The 20,092-nt window shown below is 34.2% G+C and overlaps 1 protein-coding gene across 1 annotated transcript in view; it reads right to left on the bottom strand.

The window, feature by feature from the left end:
- Positions 1–20,092, bottom strand: part of ITCH (itchy E3 ubiquitin protein ligase) — a 109,644-nt gene that overhangs the window by 86,479 nt on the left and 3,073 nt on the right. The window contains exons 2-4 of the mRNA XM_044664381.1: positions 4,609–4,750; positions 2,051–2,175; positions 1,117–1,254 (exon numbers count right to left, since the gene is read on the bottom strand). Coding sequence (XP_044520316.1) covers positions 1,117–1,254; positions 2,051–2,175; positions 4,609–4,750 — 405 coding nt within the window. The remainder of the gene's footprint in view (positions 1–1,116; positions 1,255–2,050; positions 2,176–4,608; positions 4,751–20,092) is intronic.

Raw genomic sequence — 20,092 nt, forward strand, 5'->3', positions numbered from 1 at the left:
ATAAAATACATAACAATATTGACAACTATAAAACAATTCATGATTGTAGTGCCTAAGTAAACATAGTAATTCTGGTCATACAAACCATTAATTAGTTTTATCATGTAGGGTTTCACTTCATACTTTAAAATTCTCTATTTTAGGGAAAATACTAAATAACAAAGAAGTAAAGAGAAAAGTAGTAAGAGAATTCACAGATAACATATTACTAAGACAGCTATTGCATAGGCACTTAATGTAAAGAAGTTCACATGAGACTTAAAAAGCCACTCAGAAATAATCATGATATTTATATTACTATAATCTGTGTTAGTTAAGAGTAGGCCATTTTCCAGAGACTCCAAAGGCTTTTAATAATTATATTTCCATCATTAGTAACAAAAATGACAAATATAAAAGTGCACTATAGGTTGAGAAAACCAGAAAATCAGGAATTCCTGAATCTTATTGGGGCCTTACAGATCACCTAGTCCTAGTCCAACCCCTAACTGAAATAGGAAGCTTTTCTATAACATTTTTCAAAAGTGATCATACAAACCTCTGTTTGAAGAACTCCACTGATATGGAGACCTACTACCTAATCCAACATGGTAAATAATAAACAAATTCTTCTTTAATTAGGCATTAACCTAGAGAATCCATTAGAAGTATTATCTAAAATACAAATTAATTAAGTCTAGGTAAAAACTGATTTAAAAGTTCTACTTAAATACAATTATTTTAGAGTCAAATTATGTTTACTTGTTTAACTAATGCTAACAAGTAAAATATTCAACATCATTACATGGTATTTATAAAAACTAAATGCCTCTGACTATAAAAATATGTGAAGATTGGGAAAGCAATAAGGATAATGGAAAACGAGAAAGACAATAAGATAAAAATAAAACTCAAACCAAAAGGAACAATGTTGAGCCAAATTGTCTAATCTCAATCATAATCCATAGAAACTATACATGGAAGAAAAAAAAGGGAGAACATGAAAAGTAATTTCAATTTCTTGTAAAAAAATTTTTAATGTTATGTATCATGATGGCAAAATTACAGAGGTTAAAAGGTATCATCCTTTGTGGGAGAAGATTGACTTAAGACCATACACTATTCCATATTAGTTACCTTCTGAACATGTGGCATAGCCATTCGTTAAAATCTCAGGATCTACTTGTAGTCCATCAAGACAAACTGACAGGTCTCCTATGATTTCTGTTGGCTCTTTGTCACCCACGAGTTGTAATGTCACAATCACTTCATCAACTAAGGAAAAGAGAAAAGTATTTTTTATCTTTCAATCGTCTTACTGAAAGTCTATTAAAAAAATGTAAGATTATAGCCATCAAGTGGCTACATATAAACTGTTAATTTAGTTAGATAAGTGATTCTTGTCCTCAATTAACATCAAAACATAATATATGTGTAATATAAGAACAGAATAAGCCTGGCTAGTCACCCATACCAGCATCCATACCTTAAAACATTGCAGGAAGAATAAAAATAAATGCCTGAAAGCTATAAACTCCTTGGGCCAGGAAGGAATAGCAAAGTATGAAAATTTGTTTTCATTTTTGTAGCCTGTTTTAAAAGCCATCATTTAATCTATTTTAAAATTTTCTCCATATTTGCCAGTTACACAAAATAATGTGAGCAAGCATGAAATTAAAGCTCTTTTCTTAGGATAAAACAGATTAATTTAATTAAAAGAGAAAAATGAGACAAGATTTTACATAGATCTTAAGCTTGTCTCACAGTATCTTAATTCAGATCCAAATGGCAAGGAAGACTCGTGAAATGTTTTAGTCAAGAAATACAAGAGATCTTCTGATTGGTATTATTTTGAATAATTATTTGCACATTTGTTTTGGATTTAGAGCTTTAACATTTCCTTAGAATGTGTTAAATTTCTTAAGATTTTTCTTTCTGTTAAAACCCTATCCAAGTAAACACTGACATGCTTGCAACAATTAGAAGTTGTTTTTTTAAGTCTGGTAGAAATTCCATATAGGCTATAGCAAAAGTACACATAAGTTCAATAAGTTTTCATTTACATACATACGTTTCATATTATTTGACTTTAATGTTTCATGAATATCTAGAGCAGCACTTCCCAGTAAAACATCGGATTTTAATGTCTGGTGACTCCATACACGAAAATTTAATTTGCTGATAGGTGTGACAATTCTAAAAGGAGAAAAACATTGAAGGAAAAATGCAATCTTCACTAAACACCACATTGTGACCTGGAACAAATAAATTATAGTTTATATCTATGGTAAATTACAACTAATAATACACCTGGCATTTTAAGGATTTAAACTGTATCTAAACTTTAAAAGCCCTTATGGCTAATTTCATTGGAAAATCAATCACCAACAAAAATACATATTTTTCCCTTCAACAAATTGCTACAACATATCCCGAATTTTTACACAATTTCACTGGGCCTTTGAAGAAGGCTCTATATTCTACAAGGCTGCCATCAGTGAACAATACTCACTATATGTGGGGTATGCACTATAAAAACTCTTTAAGTGGCACTGAAGGTGACCAAGAAAACATATCAATTCTCCTCTGTGTTCCACCTCGCTGTCCTGACTTTTTAACTCTAAAAAAATACTGAGGGAGAGCACAATTATGGATGAGAGAGGAAGCGAAAAAAATCAAATTCTGAAAAGTCTGTCCAATCTGACAATTTCTTCCCACCTCTTTTTTACAAAATATAATTAAATTCTGGGGGAGAAGAGACAAAGAAACCACTTTTAACCTTCAAAGGTCAACTGTGCTTAATTCTGTTACACCTTTTTAAAATTCTTAAGTAAAACATGCAAAAAAATGATTTCTTACTTCATATTCGCTCACTTTCTATGGTCTACCCTCTAAGCTTTCATAACTGTAGGGTGCTCCCTGGTGAAAGTATTCACTCATATGTGTAGATTAGTAATAATCAGAAAAGTAGGGTCTTAAAGTTGCTTGGGGCACTGGAAAGTTACACTACTTGCCCCTACATATCCAGTAGGGGCTGTAGAAAGAAATTTAAATCTACTCCTTTCTGACTCCAAGGTCATTTTTCTATCATCTACTAGGGTCTTTCTCATGATCATTTGGAACATCACACTAAAGAAAACAACAACCAAACAAATATTCCTTTTCTTTCCTAATGTACCCTTACCTCCAAATAGAAAATCTGTTTTTACTACAAATGATCATTTCTGAATTACACAAAATAAATTATAAGAGGGGCAACCTATTATATCTTCCTCACATGGAAAAGAATTCAGATATTAGCTTTACTAGACCTAAAAAATGCAGGATAAGAACTTTTGAGTTAAGCCCCTAAAAAAAAAATTTTTTTAAAGTATAGAAAAGTTATGCTTCATCAAAAGAATGAATTAAATTTTTCTTTATCCCTGAAACTACTTAGATCCAGCCACCATTTGGTTATGCTTTCTTTCCTTGTTATGTGTAGTTCTCAATGTCAGGAATTTTAAAATTCCATTTCAATTCTGTGCTAAAGAAGACAATATGGTATAATGTAAGAACAATGGACCTGGAGTCAAAAGACTTGGGTTTGAGTCCTGGGTTAGCTTCTCAGAAGTAGCATAATCTTGACTTAAGTTCACTTTTTTAATGCCTTAGTTTTCCTCATCTGAAAAATGTTGACCTAGATGGTTTCTAAGGTCCCTTCTAGACCTGTGATTACAAAAGACTCAAGATGATAGAGCTGTTTATTAAATATTAGACTCCTTGCAAAATAATCTGGGGCCTTTATATAATAATTTAATACCTTTTGCCCAGGATATGCAATAGACTATTTATATGAGGAATTCTACTCTAGAGTGCTATACTGATGTGCCAATGTACAAAGAAAATTAAATTAACTTTCGCCTAGCTGCAATTAAATTTATAGAATACCATCTAAGCTGAGAGACTGTGGCAAAAAGTAACCAAAGATTAAAGAGTTTTCTCCCCAATTCAATAAACTATAAGGAAATTAGCAATAGGTTAGACATTTTGGCTGAAGCTATAAATATGCCATAACCCCTTCAGTTAAAGATGTGGGTATCTTATCTTACAGAAATGTAATCCAGTAAGAGTTCTCCAGATGTACATGTGCTGATGATAAAACCATAAAAGCAGCCCAGAGATGGGGAAGCCTACCTCTTACTAAGCCATCTCTCCATTCAGTCAATCAAGAGGGAGGGTGAGAATCTATCCTATGACAGGTATATTTTTCACATACTCAAAGTTCTTCTAATTCCAAGGGCGTTGCCCAATAGTAATAATGACATAGTCACTGCCACCACTTCCAACTAAATCATGCAAGGAGAAGAAAGGAAAAGACTAAGGAAGAACAAAGGAAAATAAGAGCATAAAGAGAAAATAGGCTAAAGACAAAAAATGAAGGAGAGCTAGGAGAGAAGAGCTTAAAAAAGAATAGGGAAATATAAGAAAGAAGGAAAAAAGATTTAAGTGGAAAAAAGGTAAGAAAAGAGAGAAAGAGGAAAATAAAGGAGAATTAAGAAAAAAAGCTGCATTTATGCTTACAGGAATTTAAGATTATATTTTGCATTACCTGCTAAACAATTGTACTCAACAAAATATTGGAAAACCTACACAGTAAGAGGTTGCTTCCACTTGGGACTGTTGGTATTGCTGCACTTTTCTGTCTTCTTTGACTGTCCATCTACTGAGACTTCCACATAAGGACTTGGTCCAAACCAGTTCTTTTTATTTTCTTTAAGTTTTGCTGAAATGACTATTTAAAAGAAAAGAGAAGTATTTTCACTGGGAGATTCTCCTCAAAAGATGTTAAGAAAACTTCACCTGACCCTTCCAAAAAAATCAATCTTATATCTTTAATAACCAATTTAATTTGTATAGAAAAAAATGCAAAACCATTCATTTTACCAACAAAATACCTAGGAATACCAAATTGACTCATCAATTTGACTCACGGATGTTTGATCTCATAGATTTTACACTCATTTTGAGAAAAAAATTACAGATTCCCCCCCATATAATTTCCCTCCAGTAAGCCACTGTGAATAACAGCAGTGCAGGATCTTGAGGACTATAAAGCACTGAGGTTGCAATGTCAACAGATATATCTCATTTAACACTACCCCAACCATAATTCTGTAATAATGTTAATGTATTATACCCAAACCCAACCTAATATCCCACTCTTCTCCCTGACTGCTTTTCCATTACTATACATATATGACTAATATATTTATAGCAGCTAGACACTTGAAAATTCTAAGCCGAGTTTTAAGAGTCAGGCTTGGAGTCACCTCCTTTTGGCTAAAGAAGTCTCAGGCTTGAGCTGCCAACCCTGATTCCTATCCTTAGCGTTTTTGATATCTTGATGTACCACTCTCAACCCATGTGTACATGCATATGTGATTAAATAAAGTAGTCTTACTAAATGCTTTAAAATTATAATGAAAAAGATTGCCGCCTCCCAGAAGACATATAAGAATAAACCTCCCTCCTTTTGAATAGGTAGGAAACTAAGCTGTGGAATACCATATATCATTGGATGTGGTTGATATGTTGGTTAGTTTTCCTTTTATTTTTTGTTGTAAATGATAGCTTTCTGGTAGGAAGAGGCTATATTGGGAAATGAAGTTAATGTTAAAACAAAAGATATCAATAAGAATTAAAAATAAAATATTATGCACTTATGGTTTCTAATACCATAGAATTAGAAAAGGAACTAATTATTAATTAGGAAATATATGAACTATTATTTCTTAAAAACATCCACCATAGTCATACTTTGACTGAAATATTAGCAACTAATATACTAATTGTATGAAATACAAAATTTAAAAACTTAAAAATACACAGGGATTTCACTGTCAGTGAAAAGTATTTAAAATGCCCTGTAAATGTTACAGGCACCACATAAATGTAAGAATCAGGAATATATGAGTCCAAATCTTGCCTCAGGCAACCCACAGTAAGTCATTTAACCTCTTTCAGCCTCAGATTTCTCATCTTTAATATGCAGATAATTATAGCACTTTATAGCACAGTTGTGAAGGTCAAATAAGAATGTATATAAAGTTCTTTACAAACCTTGAAAAATTATGACACTATTATTATGATTACAGTAGAGAATAGGATAAACAGAGGGAAGGGGTCTGAAATAAGGTCACTAGGAGCTTTGGAGAGTAAGAGGTACTGCTGCCAGTCATGCAGAGGCTGCCATGATAAGGGAAAAAGGACTTCTACCAAGGAGGCAGAAGTCATAGTAGGTTACCCAGAAGTTACTTTGACAGGTAGAGATCTCAGACCTGGAAAGACTCCAGGAAGAAGGAGTAGCTATATAAATGTATTATTCCTGGTTCTGAACTAAAAAAAATAAATAAATAAAAATCAAGACACATAAGGTTCTATTGTACTTATAAAAAATATATGCCCACTTTCACTTACTAATGGCAACTACCAATTGTAATAAATGCAAATTTTTCTTTTATTAAACAGCTTTAGGACTAAAAGCATAAACTAATAATTTATTAATTTTCTAAAAATATTGATATATAGACAAAGTGTCTCAGGCCTCTTCTCCACTGTGCTAAGTATATGGCATACATTATGTTAGGTGATCACTAAGTATTTAGAACTGAATTCATGATGATACTTGAGAATGCACAGAAAAGAAAAGACCAGGGAATAGCTCTGGGTTTGGGCAAGGTGAGAAGGCAAAGCAAAAGAGTGAAAAAATACCAGGACCACAGCTATGACAATGGAGAAGGAACTGATCTAAGAAATATTTTAAAGGAAGAATTATCAGAAGTAGGAAGAACTGTCAGATCTAGTAACAAACTGGATATGAGGTGAGAGAAAAGACCAAGAAAACTGAAAGTTCAGTTTATCCACAAGCTTATTTCTTATTTGAGTCTACATTTTCATTTCTGTCATGAATAATTTACTTTAAAAGATTTATTTTTAACATTAATTTAAAATTTTTTTTATTTCTGAATTTTCTCCCTTCCTTCAGTTGACCCTACCCTATTCAAAGAGAAAGCCAACAAATGGTATCAATTATACAAGTGAAATCGTGTAAAACGTTACCATATTTAACCATGTTGCAAAAAAAAAAAAAACATACACAAACACAAAAAATAAAATGAAAAAATTATATTTCCAATTGTGCTCAGAGTTCAAGTCTCTCTACAGCATTTTTCATCATGAGTCCTTTGGAAATATATTGGATCATTATATTGATCTGAGTAGCTAAGTCTTTCACAGTTGAGCATCATTGTAATATTGCTGTTATTAGATATAATGTTTTCCTGATTCTGATCACTTTACTTTGCATAGGTTTATATTAAGTCTTCCCAGGTTGAATCATTTAGTTTTGATACCCCTTCTTGCTATTAAGTAAAAAAAAGTACCGTTCTGCTCATTCATTTTGTTAACTATTATTTTTTAAATAAGAACAAATGGAGAAGGTAGTCTATGGATATTTTGCTTAGCTAATATGATCTCTGAACCAAAAATACTTGACAGCTACTGTTTTAAGATTATATGCCTAGGGATCTTGACAGCTAGTGTTATAAGATTATATACCTAGATGGCTCAATGGATGGAAAGTCAAGCCTTGAGACAGAAGGCCCTAAGGTTCAAATTGGCCTCAGACGCTTTTTAGCTGTGACCTTTGACAAGTAACTCCAATTGCTTAACCCTTACCACTCATGCCTTGGAATTAATACTTAGTATTGATTCTAAGACAGAAGGTAAGATTTTTTTTAAAAAATACCTAGGAGGATGATGCAATGGTGGAAAAGAGGATGCAAAAATTGTGAAGAAAAAAGAATAAGCTATTTTTGACAGATTTAATTTTAGGCAGTGACAGAAAAATGAAAGTAGAAGACTACAACTAAATGAGAAAAAAAGAAAGAAGGAAGATGAGATAAAATATAACAGAACTTTAGGCAGGCCTTGAAAGGGGAACAAAAGCATTTTCTTTGAATGAATGCTGTCTGCTAATTTGTTCGGCTATACCTGATTTTTTTAAGGTTTTTAAAATTCTGGATTTAAATAACACACCAAAAATGAACATTTCTTTATACAAAGTAGAATAGAAAATGACATGTGTGAAACTGTGAATCTTTATTACCTACAGCTTGCCTTTTTAAGAGTACATAATAAATTTAACATGTTTCTTCCAAAACTATCTTGCTCTTCTTTCTTTCCTTCTGAATTTCCTTCTGTTCTTTTCTGTGCATTTTTAAAAAAATTCAATGACTCTTTTTTGAATGGAAGGGGAAGTAATATTATCACTGGTTCCCCTCTCTTACTCCAACCTCATAAAAAAAGAGAAAAACATAATCTTAATAACAAATAAGCATGATCAAGCAAATCTACATACTTGCCATGTCCAAAACTGTATATCTTACTCTGTACTTTGAGCCCATCAGTCCTCTGTGAGAAGGTGGATAGCATGCTTCCCGTCATTAGTTCTCCATAGTTCTGCTTGGTATTGCACTGATTGGGTTTTTGAAGTCTTTCAAATTTGATTTTGGTTACAATGTTGTCATTGTACAAATTCTGTTAAATTCATTGCAACAGATCACACAAGTCTTCCCTGTTTCTCTGAAGCTATTTCTTTCATTATTTCTTATGGTACAACAATATTCCATTACATTTAAACACCAGAATCTGGTCCACCATTCCCCAGCTGATAAAATACCCTATTGTTTCCAGTTTACTGCTACAATAAAAAGAGCTGCTGAAAGTTTTTTCTTTTTTTTTTTTTTTTGGTAAGTGCTTTCCCTCTTTCTTTAATCTCTTTAGGGTACAGTTCTTGGAATAGTATCAGAGTCCAAAATTATAAATTAGGGACTTCTGGGGCACTGTTTCAAATTGCTTTTTTTTTTTTTTAAACCCATACCTTCCATCTTAGAATTGATACTAAGTATTGGTTACAATGCAAAAGAATGGTAAGAACTAGGCAACTGGGGTTAAATGAGTTGCCCAGGGTCAAACAGCTTGGAAGTATCTGAGGCAAGCTTTGAACCCAGGACTTCCCATCTCTAGGTCTAGTGACCTACTGTGTCACCTAGTTGACACTCCAAAATGCTTTCCAGAAAGGCCCCACCAGCTCATAGCTCCACCAAGAATACATTAGTATGTCTGTCTCCTTCCTACAGCCCCTGCAACAATTTCAATTTTCCTTTTTGATAAGTATTGCCTAATTTGACAGGTATGAGGTAGAACCTGAGACTTGTTTTAATTTACATTTCTCTGCAGAGATTTGTGATTTAGAACAGAAATATCAAACTTGTGGCCTGTAGGCTAGAAAACTCTGGGGTAGGGCCTGAACCAGATTAAAATGTAACTGGGACATGGTTAACAAAATTAATAAAAATAAAACACACATTATGTTAATCTGTAGTTTTCTTTTTTTCTCTTTTAACATTCATTTAAAAATTCTGAGTTCAAAATTCTTTCTCCTTTGACCCTTCCTACCCATTGAGAAGGTTAGCAATATGTTAGCCATTATACATATAAAGTCAGGCAAAACATATTTTCAAAATTAGCCATGTTGAAAAAAAAGAAAAATTAAAAATTTTTATTTGCTGTTATCAAACTAATTTATCAATTCTCTCTCTGCAAGTTGAAAGCATTTTTCATCAGGAGTCCTTTGGAATTGTTGTTTATTGCTGTACTGATCAGAATAGCAAAATCACAGTTGATTTTTATTACAATATTGCTGTTATTGTTTAATGTCTTCTTGGTTCTGCTTACTTCACTTTGCATCAGTTTATCTGTCTTCCCAGGTTAATTTTTGGTTTTCTAAGTCAATATATTGCCAGAAATTTCTTTTTGAGTTTGACAGCACTGATTTAGAGTATTTTTAAAATATTGACAGTCCTGTCTTGTTAAAGACTAAGGTTTACAGTGAAAATTTTACCCATATTTTTATTTGACTTTTTTTAAGGTTAAATTTATAATTAAAAAAATTCAAGTGGAGATATCCTACTGGGAATATGAAAAAGGAATACACCAAGCCTATACAGATCTAGTCATTTGTTTAGATTTGCCCACTGAACTAATGTGATTTAACTAAGCACCTCAGGGGTATAACTATAGAAGCTTTCATTTTTTCACTAGAAAACATCATTCAGGCAAAGAATCTGGGCTTTTGTTTTCCTAAGTGCCCTCCCCCCCCTTTTTTAAGCCCTTACCTTCCACCTTAAGAGTCAATATTAAGTATTAATTACAAGGTAGAAGAGTAGTGAGGGCTAAGCAACTGAGGTTAAGCGACTTCCCAAAGGGCACACAGCTAGAGTCTGAGGTCACATTTGAACTCAGGACCTCCTGTCTCTAGGCCTGGCTCTCTATCAACTGAGCTACCTAACTGCCTCTCCTACTGCCTTTTAATGATTTTGTTATCATAATCACTTTGCATGTCCATGGTTTTTTCTCTAGTCCTTCCATTATACAGGATGAAAATATTGTTGACCTAAGTGCTAAGATCAATAATGACTTTGTTCCAAAAACATAATGTAGTGTATTATAATGCTTATCCTTATTCCAACAGTCTGGAGATTCCTTCATGCCTGCCCTTGATTTACAGAAATAGTTAGCACGTTGAAGTCAGAAACCTCTTTATATTCTGTTCAGCCTAAGCAGACTAGATCTTATTCTGTTTTCACTCATGTTTCTACTTCCAAGAAGTAAAAAGAACTAGTGAAAAGAAGCTCAAAATATTTACAGAATCTTTTTTTAATAGTAGAAAAGAAACAGAAACAAAGTAGATGCTCACCAATTATGAAATATTTAAGCAAAATGTGGTACATGAATATATATGAAATTTTACTATATTGTAAGAAATTATGATCATGATGAACACAGGCCATCCCAAAATCTTAGTGTACTTTTAAGCTTTGAAGTGTGTATAGAAGCATAAACTAATACAAAATAAAGAAAATAAAACTAGGAATAAGGATACACAACTAGAACAACATAAATTAAAAGAACAACAAAAGAAACTGAGTAGTGCAAAATGATAATGACCAACCCTGGTCCCAAGAAGAGACAAGAGATTAGCTCTAACATACTCCTTTGCAGAAGTGGGGGTCAAACATGGGTTGATATGGACATGATTGGGGATGTAGACTCGAAATGACCACACCAATGCAACTATCAACAATATGGAAATAAGTCTTGATTGATAACACGTTAAAACCAGTGGAAATGCACATTGGCTATGGGGGGGGGGGGATTGAGGGGAAAGTAAAAACATGAATCATGTAACCATGGAAAATTTTTCTAAAAAATAAAATATTAAAAAGACGTGTGGGTCAAAAAACATGTTATATGCAATATGCATGTTGGTTAGTCATGTAGAAAAATTTTTTTCTTCCTCTTAAAAATCTTTATTATAAAAGCGGGCTTTCTGTGAATGTCTAATGGTATGTCTAATGGAGGGATACAGTGGGCTATTTAGGTTGTTTAAAAACAAAACATATCAAGAAAAATATTTTAAGATAGTAAAATATAATTAATATCACTAATATTATATTTTATTATCTTCAGTTTTTTCTAGAAATTCAGAGACTTCAAGGGAAGTACTTAATAAGCTAAGAGGTAATGAGCTAGGGGAGGTGACAGCCTTTGCTTGTAACATCTGATCATACAGACCTTTCCCAAAGGCCAGATTCCTGATTAGGTCTCAGTAACTGGAACTAGCTGATTCAGAGGCTTCCTTTAGTGGCTCCTAGGGGATGGGTTTTCAGAAACTGAGGCCTGATGTAGTTGTGTTGTCTCTAAAAAGGCTGGACTCTTACAAAAGAAACGCCTCTACTTTGTGCTGGTCTAAAAAAAGTAAGTTGATAAATTTGTTTAGATCCTTTTTGGCTTCCCTCCTCTTGTCCTGAGAGTATAACAGAGTAAAGTGTTTAGTTAGTTTCTGGGAAAAAGCAGCTCTCCTCCAACCAGAAACTATCAATAACTGTACCTTAGAGCAGAATCAATGAACCTTTATTAAGTTTTTACTATTGTATACGCACTTGCTAAGTACTGGAGAAACAAAGAAAAAGCAAGAATAGCCCCTGCCTTCAAAGAGCTTACATTCTAATGGAGTATATAATGTTTACATAAACTGGTACACATAAGATTAAAACAGAGTGGATACAATTTAGCCTTACAAGAGAAGGCACTAGCAGGTAAAGATGACAGGGAAAGTCTCCTTTGTAAAATGGCATTTGAGTTTGGTCTTAAAGGAAATCAAGGTTTCTAAGAGGCAGAAGTTCAGAGGAAACATATTCCAGGCATAGAGGAAAGACACTCAAAGGCACAGATGAAAATGGAGAATTATGTGTGAAAAACAGCAAGCAGATCAATGTGGATAGACTACAAAGTTTTTCAAGAAGCAGTATAACTGGGACAGCTATGTGATTCAGTGGATAGAGCCAGGTCTAATTATAATTATAAGAGGTCCTAAGTTCAAATTTGACTTCAGACACTTCCTAATTGTGTGACTCTGTACAAGTTACTTAATGACAGTTGCCTAGCCCTCACTGTTCTTCTGCCTTAGGACACTTAATATCAATTCTAAGATAGAAGGTAAAGAGGAGGAGGAGGAAGAGGAGGTCGTCCAAATTACTACAAATAATGACTCTTGTGAAGTAGTTGCATTATTTGAAGCAGAACTGTGTCTTGTCATTGGGTGGGACCAATGATCATATTTTACATAATTATAACTCCAAATAATGTGAATTTAAATTTGATGCAGGATTCATTTTTCACACTAATAGGCCCTAACTACACTACTAGTTGTATAGTAGTAGAAAAAGAACAAGAAAGACAAAGAAGGGAGCAAAGAAAGATCTTTAATATATATATATGTATATATGTACATATATGATATTTAAAGCACCATTTTTTATTGAAGTTGCAAGAACTAGAAGCAAAATGGGTACCCATCAACTGGGGAATAGCTAAACAAACTGTGGTACACCAACATATTATTATTGTATCATTAAAAATGAGGAAAAGGTTGGATTCAGAAAAATCAGGAAAGATCTATGAATTGATGCAGAATGAACAGAATCAGAACAACATAAAATAAAGACAAATTTAAAAGACTTGAGAACTATGATCACTGCAGTGATTAACCATGAATCCAGAGAACTGAAGATGAAGAATGATACCAAAACCAAATGTCTAACAAAAAGGTAGAAGCTTTGAGGTGCAGATTCAGAAATAAATTTTCAGATATAGCCAATGTGTAAATCTGTTTTACTTGACTATAAGGAGTTGCATTTTTTTTTTAATGGTAGAGAACATAAGGACCTGTATTGAGCTATTTCCAAATCATGCTGCCTGCTCTCTGGCCCTTTTCTTCCCCTCAAAACTTGAATTCTTCCCTCGGTACCCAGCATTCTGAGAGATGAACTTTCCACCTTCTCTTGCCCAGAACCAGAACACACACCATTTCTAGGCCATTACTAAGTCATGATGCCATACACATATCCTCTCCTGCATCCAAATTCTAGCTTCCCTGCATGTGCTATCTTCCCCTATTAAAACACAAGTTCCATAAGAACAGGAATTCTCTTGCTTGCTTCTTGCTATATTCCCATCTCTTAGGATAGTACCTGGCACAAGTATTTAATAAATTTTTTAAAAATTCATTTATTTCTTCTATTACTATAAGTTATTTAGATAATACAGGTCCAATGGGAAGAGGTTTCCTCACCCAGGAGTTCCTAAAGCACATCTACCTTCTGGAGGGAATCCAAGCCACAAGGTCTCTATGTTATGCTATGAGTCTCTGGGAAGAATCTCTCTGAGAGGGACTCATCTGGGATGTCAGGATGTTGCCCTATTGGTAAGTTCAAGTGCTATTTCCCTCCTGAGCAGCACAAACCATGAAATGGAACTGGACAGGAAGAACTTTAGGATCCTGGTAGAAAAACTGAGATTCACTAATGAAGAGGAAAAATTACACAAATTATTTATAGGCTATTGTGGATGATTTGCATTTTTTCCTACATTTAGACTCTTTTGAGTTCTTTGAATCTTCTCCATATATACACTTCCAGATATGCATTTATTATTCTCAGTTCTTACATGGGAGCTAGGGATCCTGTTATATACAGCTGTAGAGAAACACAGACATGATATAGCTAAATCTAAGATGCCCAAGAATAAAGCTAGATATAGCCAACAAGACAGAAAGAAATTATTAGCCTTTTTTGGAGGGGGCCCCAAGTATGGATCCAGTCTTTGTGAGCCCAGACTTGGGGCCTTGGGTCCCAGACTGAAAGGGAAAGAGATATTGCCTCTATCTCATGGTACCTCTATGTGTAGTATGTTTAGTGAAATTCTAAAAATTAATAATTATCAAAATGATTTAATTAATTTTTTAAAATTGATCATTATAAACATTAATGTTTTCAAAACATTTAAGATTAAATTACTTAATATTAATTAAAAGATACATGAGTCTTCTATTACAACTCTATTCCTAATATTAGCAGTGGGAAATATACTTAAGAGTTCCTCTGCCTCAGGGAAGGTTGATTATGAAGAATAGTGTAGTTTCCAAAATGGGTTGTTTTCCTTCAAATTAATTCATATTTCCCACTTTCTAATAATAGCAGAATTTCTCTTTTGTCTTTGTAATGGGAAAGAAAAATCAACATGTAGATATCAAGGTGAAGGTCTAGTTTTTTGAATTATACAAAATGCATTGAGTGATTCAGGGTAGTTTTTAATTTCCATAAGGCTGAGAAATTACCAATATAATATATTTCACTAAAAAATTATCAACCAAAAAGTTCATTAAAATTTTCTTTGCTGTTCATTTTCCAAGAAGGAAATTTTCTAGAAATGAATCAGTGCCATGACAAGTAAACTCAAATTTCACATTCAAAGCCAAATATGCTGGGAGTGGGGTGTCCAGGATCCAAGATGGAGTCTCCTTTTTATCACTTTTCTCAGAATGACCCAGGAGAAGGCAAGAAAAGGAGATATAAAGCTTTACTCTGCATAGGCTTCCTTTTTTGGTTCTCATCCCTAATGGATTCAATCTCAATAGAGACAACCTACTTGCCTACTTTCAATCTATCTTCAAACTGAAATCCAATGAACTGTAAATCTGACTGAAAATAATTAGAAACAAGTTTTGACTGATTCCCCAGTCTATACTCAATTTCCAATACTTTAGAAGATAGGATTTTATACTTGCAAAAAAAAATTTTTAGGGCAGCTGGGTAGCTCAGTGGAGTGAGAGTCAGGCCTAGAGACAGGAGGTCCTAGGTTCAAACCCGGCCTCAGCCACTTCCCAGCTGTGTGACCCAGGGCAAGTCACTTGACCCCCATTGCCCACCCTTACCAATCTTCCACCTATGAGACAATACACCGAAGTACATGGGTTTAAAAAAAATTTTTTTTAGTTTAGTAATAGAAACAGCTTCTTCTATTCACTTAATTTGCCTAGTATAGACTTGTACTTAATAATCAGCAAAGTACTTCAGTTTTAAAATGTAATTCACCATTTTAGTAAAAGGTTTTAAAAACTAATGGGGGGGGGGGGTAGAGTCTTCTCCTCCCTTACCCACTGAGACAGTAAGCAATATGATACTCATTATACATGTGAAATCATACAAAACATTTCCATAGCCATGTTGCAAAAAAAACAAAAAAACAAACAATAAAAATAAAGTGGAAAAGAAGGTCCAATTTGCACTCAGAATTTATCCGTTCTCTCTCTCAAGAAAGATGGTATTTTTTCATCATAAGTCCCTTAGAACTGTCATGGATCACTGTATAGAGCAGAGTAGCCATGTCTTTCGCAGTTAATTATTACAACATTGCTGTTACTGTGTAGTGTTCTGGATCTATCTGATTCACTTTCAGATAAATTCATACAACCTTTTTGGGAAAAAAGGAGTTTTCAGAAACCCCTCCATCATTTCTTATAGCACAATAGTTTTCCATCACAATTTTATACCACAACAAACTCAGTTATTCCCCAACTGATGGATACCTCCTCAATTTCAAAATCTTTTCTACACAAAAAGCTATTTTTAAAATTTTTGTGCATACAGGCCCTTTTCCTTTTTCTCTGATCTCTTTGGAATATAGACATTATCAGTGGTATTGCTGGGTCAATGGGGATACACAGTTTTAAATTCCTTTGGGTACAGCTGATTGGGCCAGCTCAGAACTCCAACGGTGTACTGGTTTTTCTACATTCATCATTTTATTAAGTTTGTCATGTTAGCTAATCCAATAAGTGTGAGGTAATGTTTTAATTTAATTTAATAATGAAAGTTGTTTTACTTTGTATTTCTCTCATTATTAGTTATTTGGACCTTCAGAAAATTGCAAGTTCATAACTTATGATCATGTATCTATTGGAGAATAACTCTTATTTTTATAAATTTGGCTCTGTTCAATTCAGTTGTTTCAGTCATGTCTGACTCTTCATGACCTCATTAGCAAGAGGAAGGTTCTCCAGCTCATTTTACTAATGAGAAAACTAAGGCAAACAGGGTTAAATGGCTTAGGCAAAATCACATACCTGATAACTATTTAAGGCAATCTTTGAACTCAAGTCTTCCTGACACTAGGACCAGCACTCTATCCACTACAACCACTTAGCTGCCCCAGATTTCACTCAGTCCCTATACGAGAAATGAAGCAGGACTTCTATTTAAAAATGGAGCTTATAAAAGACTTTAAAAGAATGCATGCCTTTGATCTAGCAATACCACTCATAGATTTGAATCCCAGAGATTTTTTTAAAAAATGCTAAAGGATCTATTTATACAAAAATATTTATAGCTGAGCTTTTTGTGATGGCAAAAATTTGGAAAATGAGGGGATGTCCTTCAATTGGGAAATGACTGAACAAATCGTGATATATGATGGTGATGAATGATGAACCAGATGACTTCAGAAAAAGGTGTAAAGACCTACATGGAGTGAAATTAGCAGAACCAGTAGAACATTATATAAGCACAGTAAATGAAACACTGTGGGATGATCAAATGTGACTGACTTTTCTACTAAAAGCAATGCAACGATCCAGAACAATTCTTTTTTACTTTTTATTTTTAATTTTCTTATTAATTCAGTTAAAATATTTGTCCATGGTTACATGATTCATGTTCTTTCCCTTCCCTTCTCCCTCTCCTCCTCCAGAGCCAATGAGCAATTCCACTGGGTTTTACATGTATCATTGTTCAAAACCTATGTCCATATCATTAATATTTGCAATAGAGTGATCATTCAAAGTCAATATCCCCAATCATATACCCATCAAACGATGTGATCAATCATATGTTTTTTTTCTGTTTCTACTTCCACAGTTCTTTCTCTGGATTTAGACAGTGTTCTTTCTCATAAGTCCCTTGGGATTGTTCCATGAAAATTCTGAGGGACTTATGAGAAAGATTGCTACCCACACCTAGAAAAAGAAATGTGGGAGGAGAAATCCAGAGGAAAACATATGATTTATCACTTGTTTATATGAGTGTATGATTTGGGATTTTGGTTTTAAAAGATTATTACAAAAATGAATAACATGGAAATGGGTTTTGAATGATAACACATATGTATAACCCAGTGGAATTGCTTGTCGCCTCTGAGAGGGGAAAGGGAAGAAGGGAGAGAGACAAGAAGAATCATATAACCATATAAAAAATTGAAAAATAAAAAATAAAATAAAATAATGAAAAGGGGGTTTAGCATAGTTTTACTAACAAACTACACTTCTCTATTTCTTTAGAACTCTCCAACATGCCTTCTTCTACTCCCCACCCTCAACCCTACCCACTTTTCTGCTTTTTTTTGGTGTAGCTTGGCATGTTCCATTTTATTTCCTTCATAAGGTTTTTATTGTATGTGTGATATGTGTCTTCTATCATGACATGAGCAATATGGAAATATGTATTTCAGAAAAGTACAGTATAACCTTTATCAGATTTGGGGGGGGGGGAAAGGGGAGAAAATCTGAATTCTAAAATGTCAGAAAACAATGATCAAAAATTGTTTCTACACGTAACTGAAAAAAAGAAAAATAAAAAAGAACCAAGTGTTCAACACTGCCAGATGCTTAGGAAGATATAATAAAGACAATTATCTATCCTTTCATCTAGGATTACTGCATTGGATGCTCTACTTATCCCTTAGAGGAAAGATGAATACCCAAATCAAGTAACTAAAGGACAAATATCACAATAGTATAAGAAAAGCAGAAACAAAGTGCTTCTTGAAATTTGAGGAAGGAAAAATAATTTTTGACTAAAAGAGGAAGGGAAGAGAAGGAAAGAAGATTTTATGAAGGAAGTGATACTAGAAGCTAGGTCATGGTAGATGAGTAGGATTTCAACAGTTGGAAATGAGCAAGAAAGACATCTAGGCATAAGGAATATTGGTCATAGCCAAATTTGTGAGTCATAGTCAAAGGCATAAAGGCTTAGAAAAGCACAAGGATGTGTAAGTAAGGGGGCCAGCAAGTAGTCACATTTACCTGGGCATAGTGAGATAAAGCTGAAAGGATGTAGTGGTACTAGATTATTTGCTGTCCAATTGCCAAGCTGCAAAGGGACCTTATTTGGTGGGAGATAAGAATCCAGGAGACTTCTGGAGGCTGAACCAGAGCTGTTCCATGCCACTGCAGGAATCCACTCCAACCAAGATTAAAATATTGCCACAAAACAAATACAGGAGTGAGAGAATCAACAAGGAGACAGAGTGAAACAACTTTCAAGAAAAGAAAAACCCAAAATGTAGGCAGAGAACATCTGGAGAATTGGGGTGAGAGGAGAGCAGAGCCAACAAGAGGCTGTAGCAAGGAGGAAAGAGCAAGTCAAGAGCAAGCCATATATGCTGTCACAAGTTCTGAACCTAAGACCAAGCCATTCAGACCCTAAGATTCTGCCTGGGCAAATAGTGGTACAAGCCAACCCACGACCCTTGAAATTTCAAACCTATAGAGAACTACAGAGTATCAGCCCAGAACAGCCTTGGCTGAAGTGGGCTGATTCTTGTAGGCCCAGAGTGAAGCCAGGAATCCCAGTCTGGTCTTGGGATGAGGGCAGAGTTCACACTTTGGGGTGAGGACACAGTTCACAGGAGTGTCCCACCATCTTGCTGCCCAAAACTAAGGGTGGAGCACCAGGACCCTGCAATCAAAGGTGTGCCTGACTGGATCAAGAACAGGTTAAGACCAAAAAAACAGAGCCTAAGTCTGGGGCTAGAATTTGATTAGCCCCTGACCTGATTAAGTTAAGAGTAAGATCAAAAGTTAATGCCTAAGCCTGAGGCAAATCCTTAGGCCATTAGCATCTCAAGGGTCAACCTAATCATCAGGGGGATGGGGGCTCTCAGAACTCTAAGCCCTCAGACCATTACATTAGCCTCCAAGAATTAAAACTTGCAAAAACCCAGAAATTAAGCTAAAAATAGCATCAAGGAAGGACTAAAGTTTAAGAGGGTACCCCAACTTTCCAGAAAACAGAGTCAACCTATAATTAGATAGAAAAAATGAGCAAACAACAAAAAAAGCCCCTAACTAAATCATTTTTATGGAGACAAAGAGCAAGGTACAGACACAGAAGGGAACAGTAAAAGCAAAGGAAACACACGCAAAGTCCAAAAGAAAAAGATTGGACACAGATTCTGGAAAAGCTCAAGAAAGACTTCAAAAACTAATTAAGAGAGGTAGAGGAAAAGTAGGGAAGAGAAATGAAAGTGATGTAAGAAGAAAGAAAAGTGATGCAAGAAGAAATGGGCCAATTGAAAAAGGAGAACCAAAAACTGACAGAGGAAAATCAGGTCTTAAAAATCAGAATTAACCATCTAGAAACTAATGATTTCATGAGAAATCAAGAAACAATAAAGCAAAATCAAAGGAATGAAAAAAATAGAGGAAAACATGAAATATGTTATTTTTTCTAATTGAAAATTTTAATTTAATTAATTTAGAATATTTTTTCCATGGTTACATGATTCATGTTCTTTCCCTCCACTCCAACCCCCACACCCCATAGCTAACACACAATTCCACTGGGTTTTACATGTATCATTGATCAAGACCTATTTCCATATTATTGATAATTGT

The sequence above is a fragment of the Gracilinanus agilis genome, chromosome 2 (genome assembly GCF_016433145.1).
Source record: "Gracilinanus agilis isolate LMUSP501 chromosome 2, AgileGrace, whole genome shotgun sequence".
In the NCBI taxonomy this organism is placed as follows: Eukaryota; Metazoa; Chordata; class Mammalia; order Didelphimorphia; family Didelphidae; genus Gracilinanus; species Gracilinanus agilis.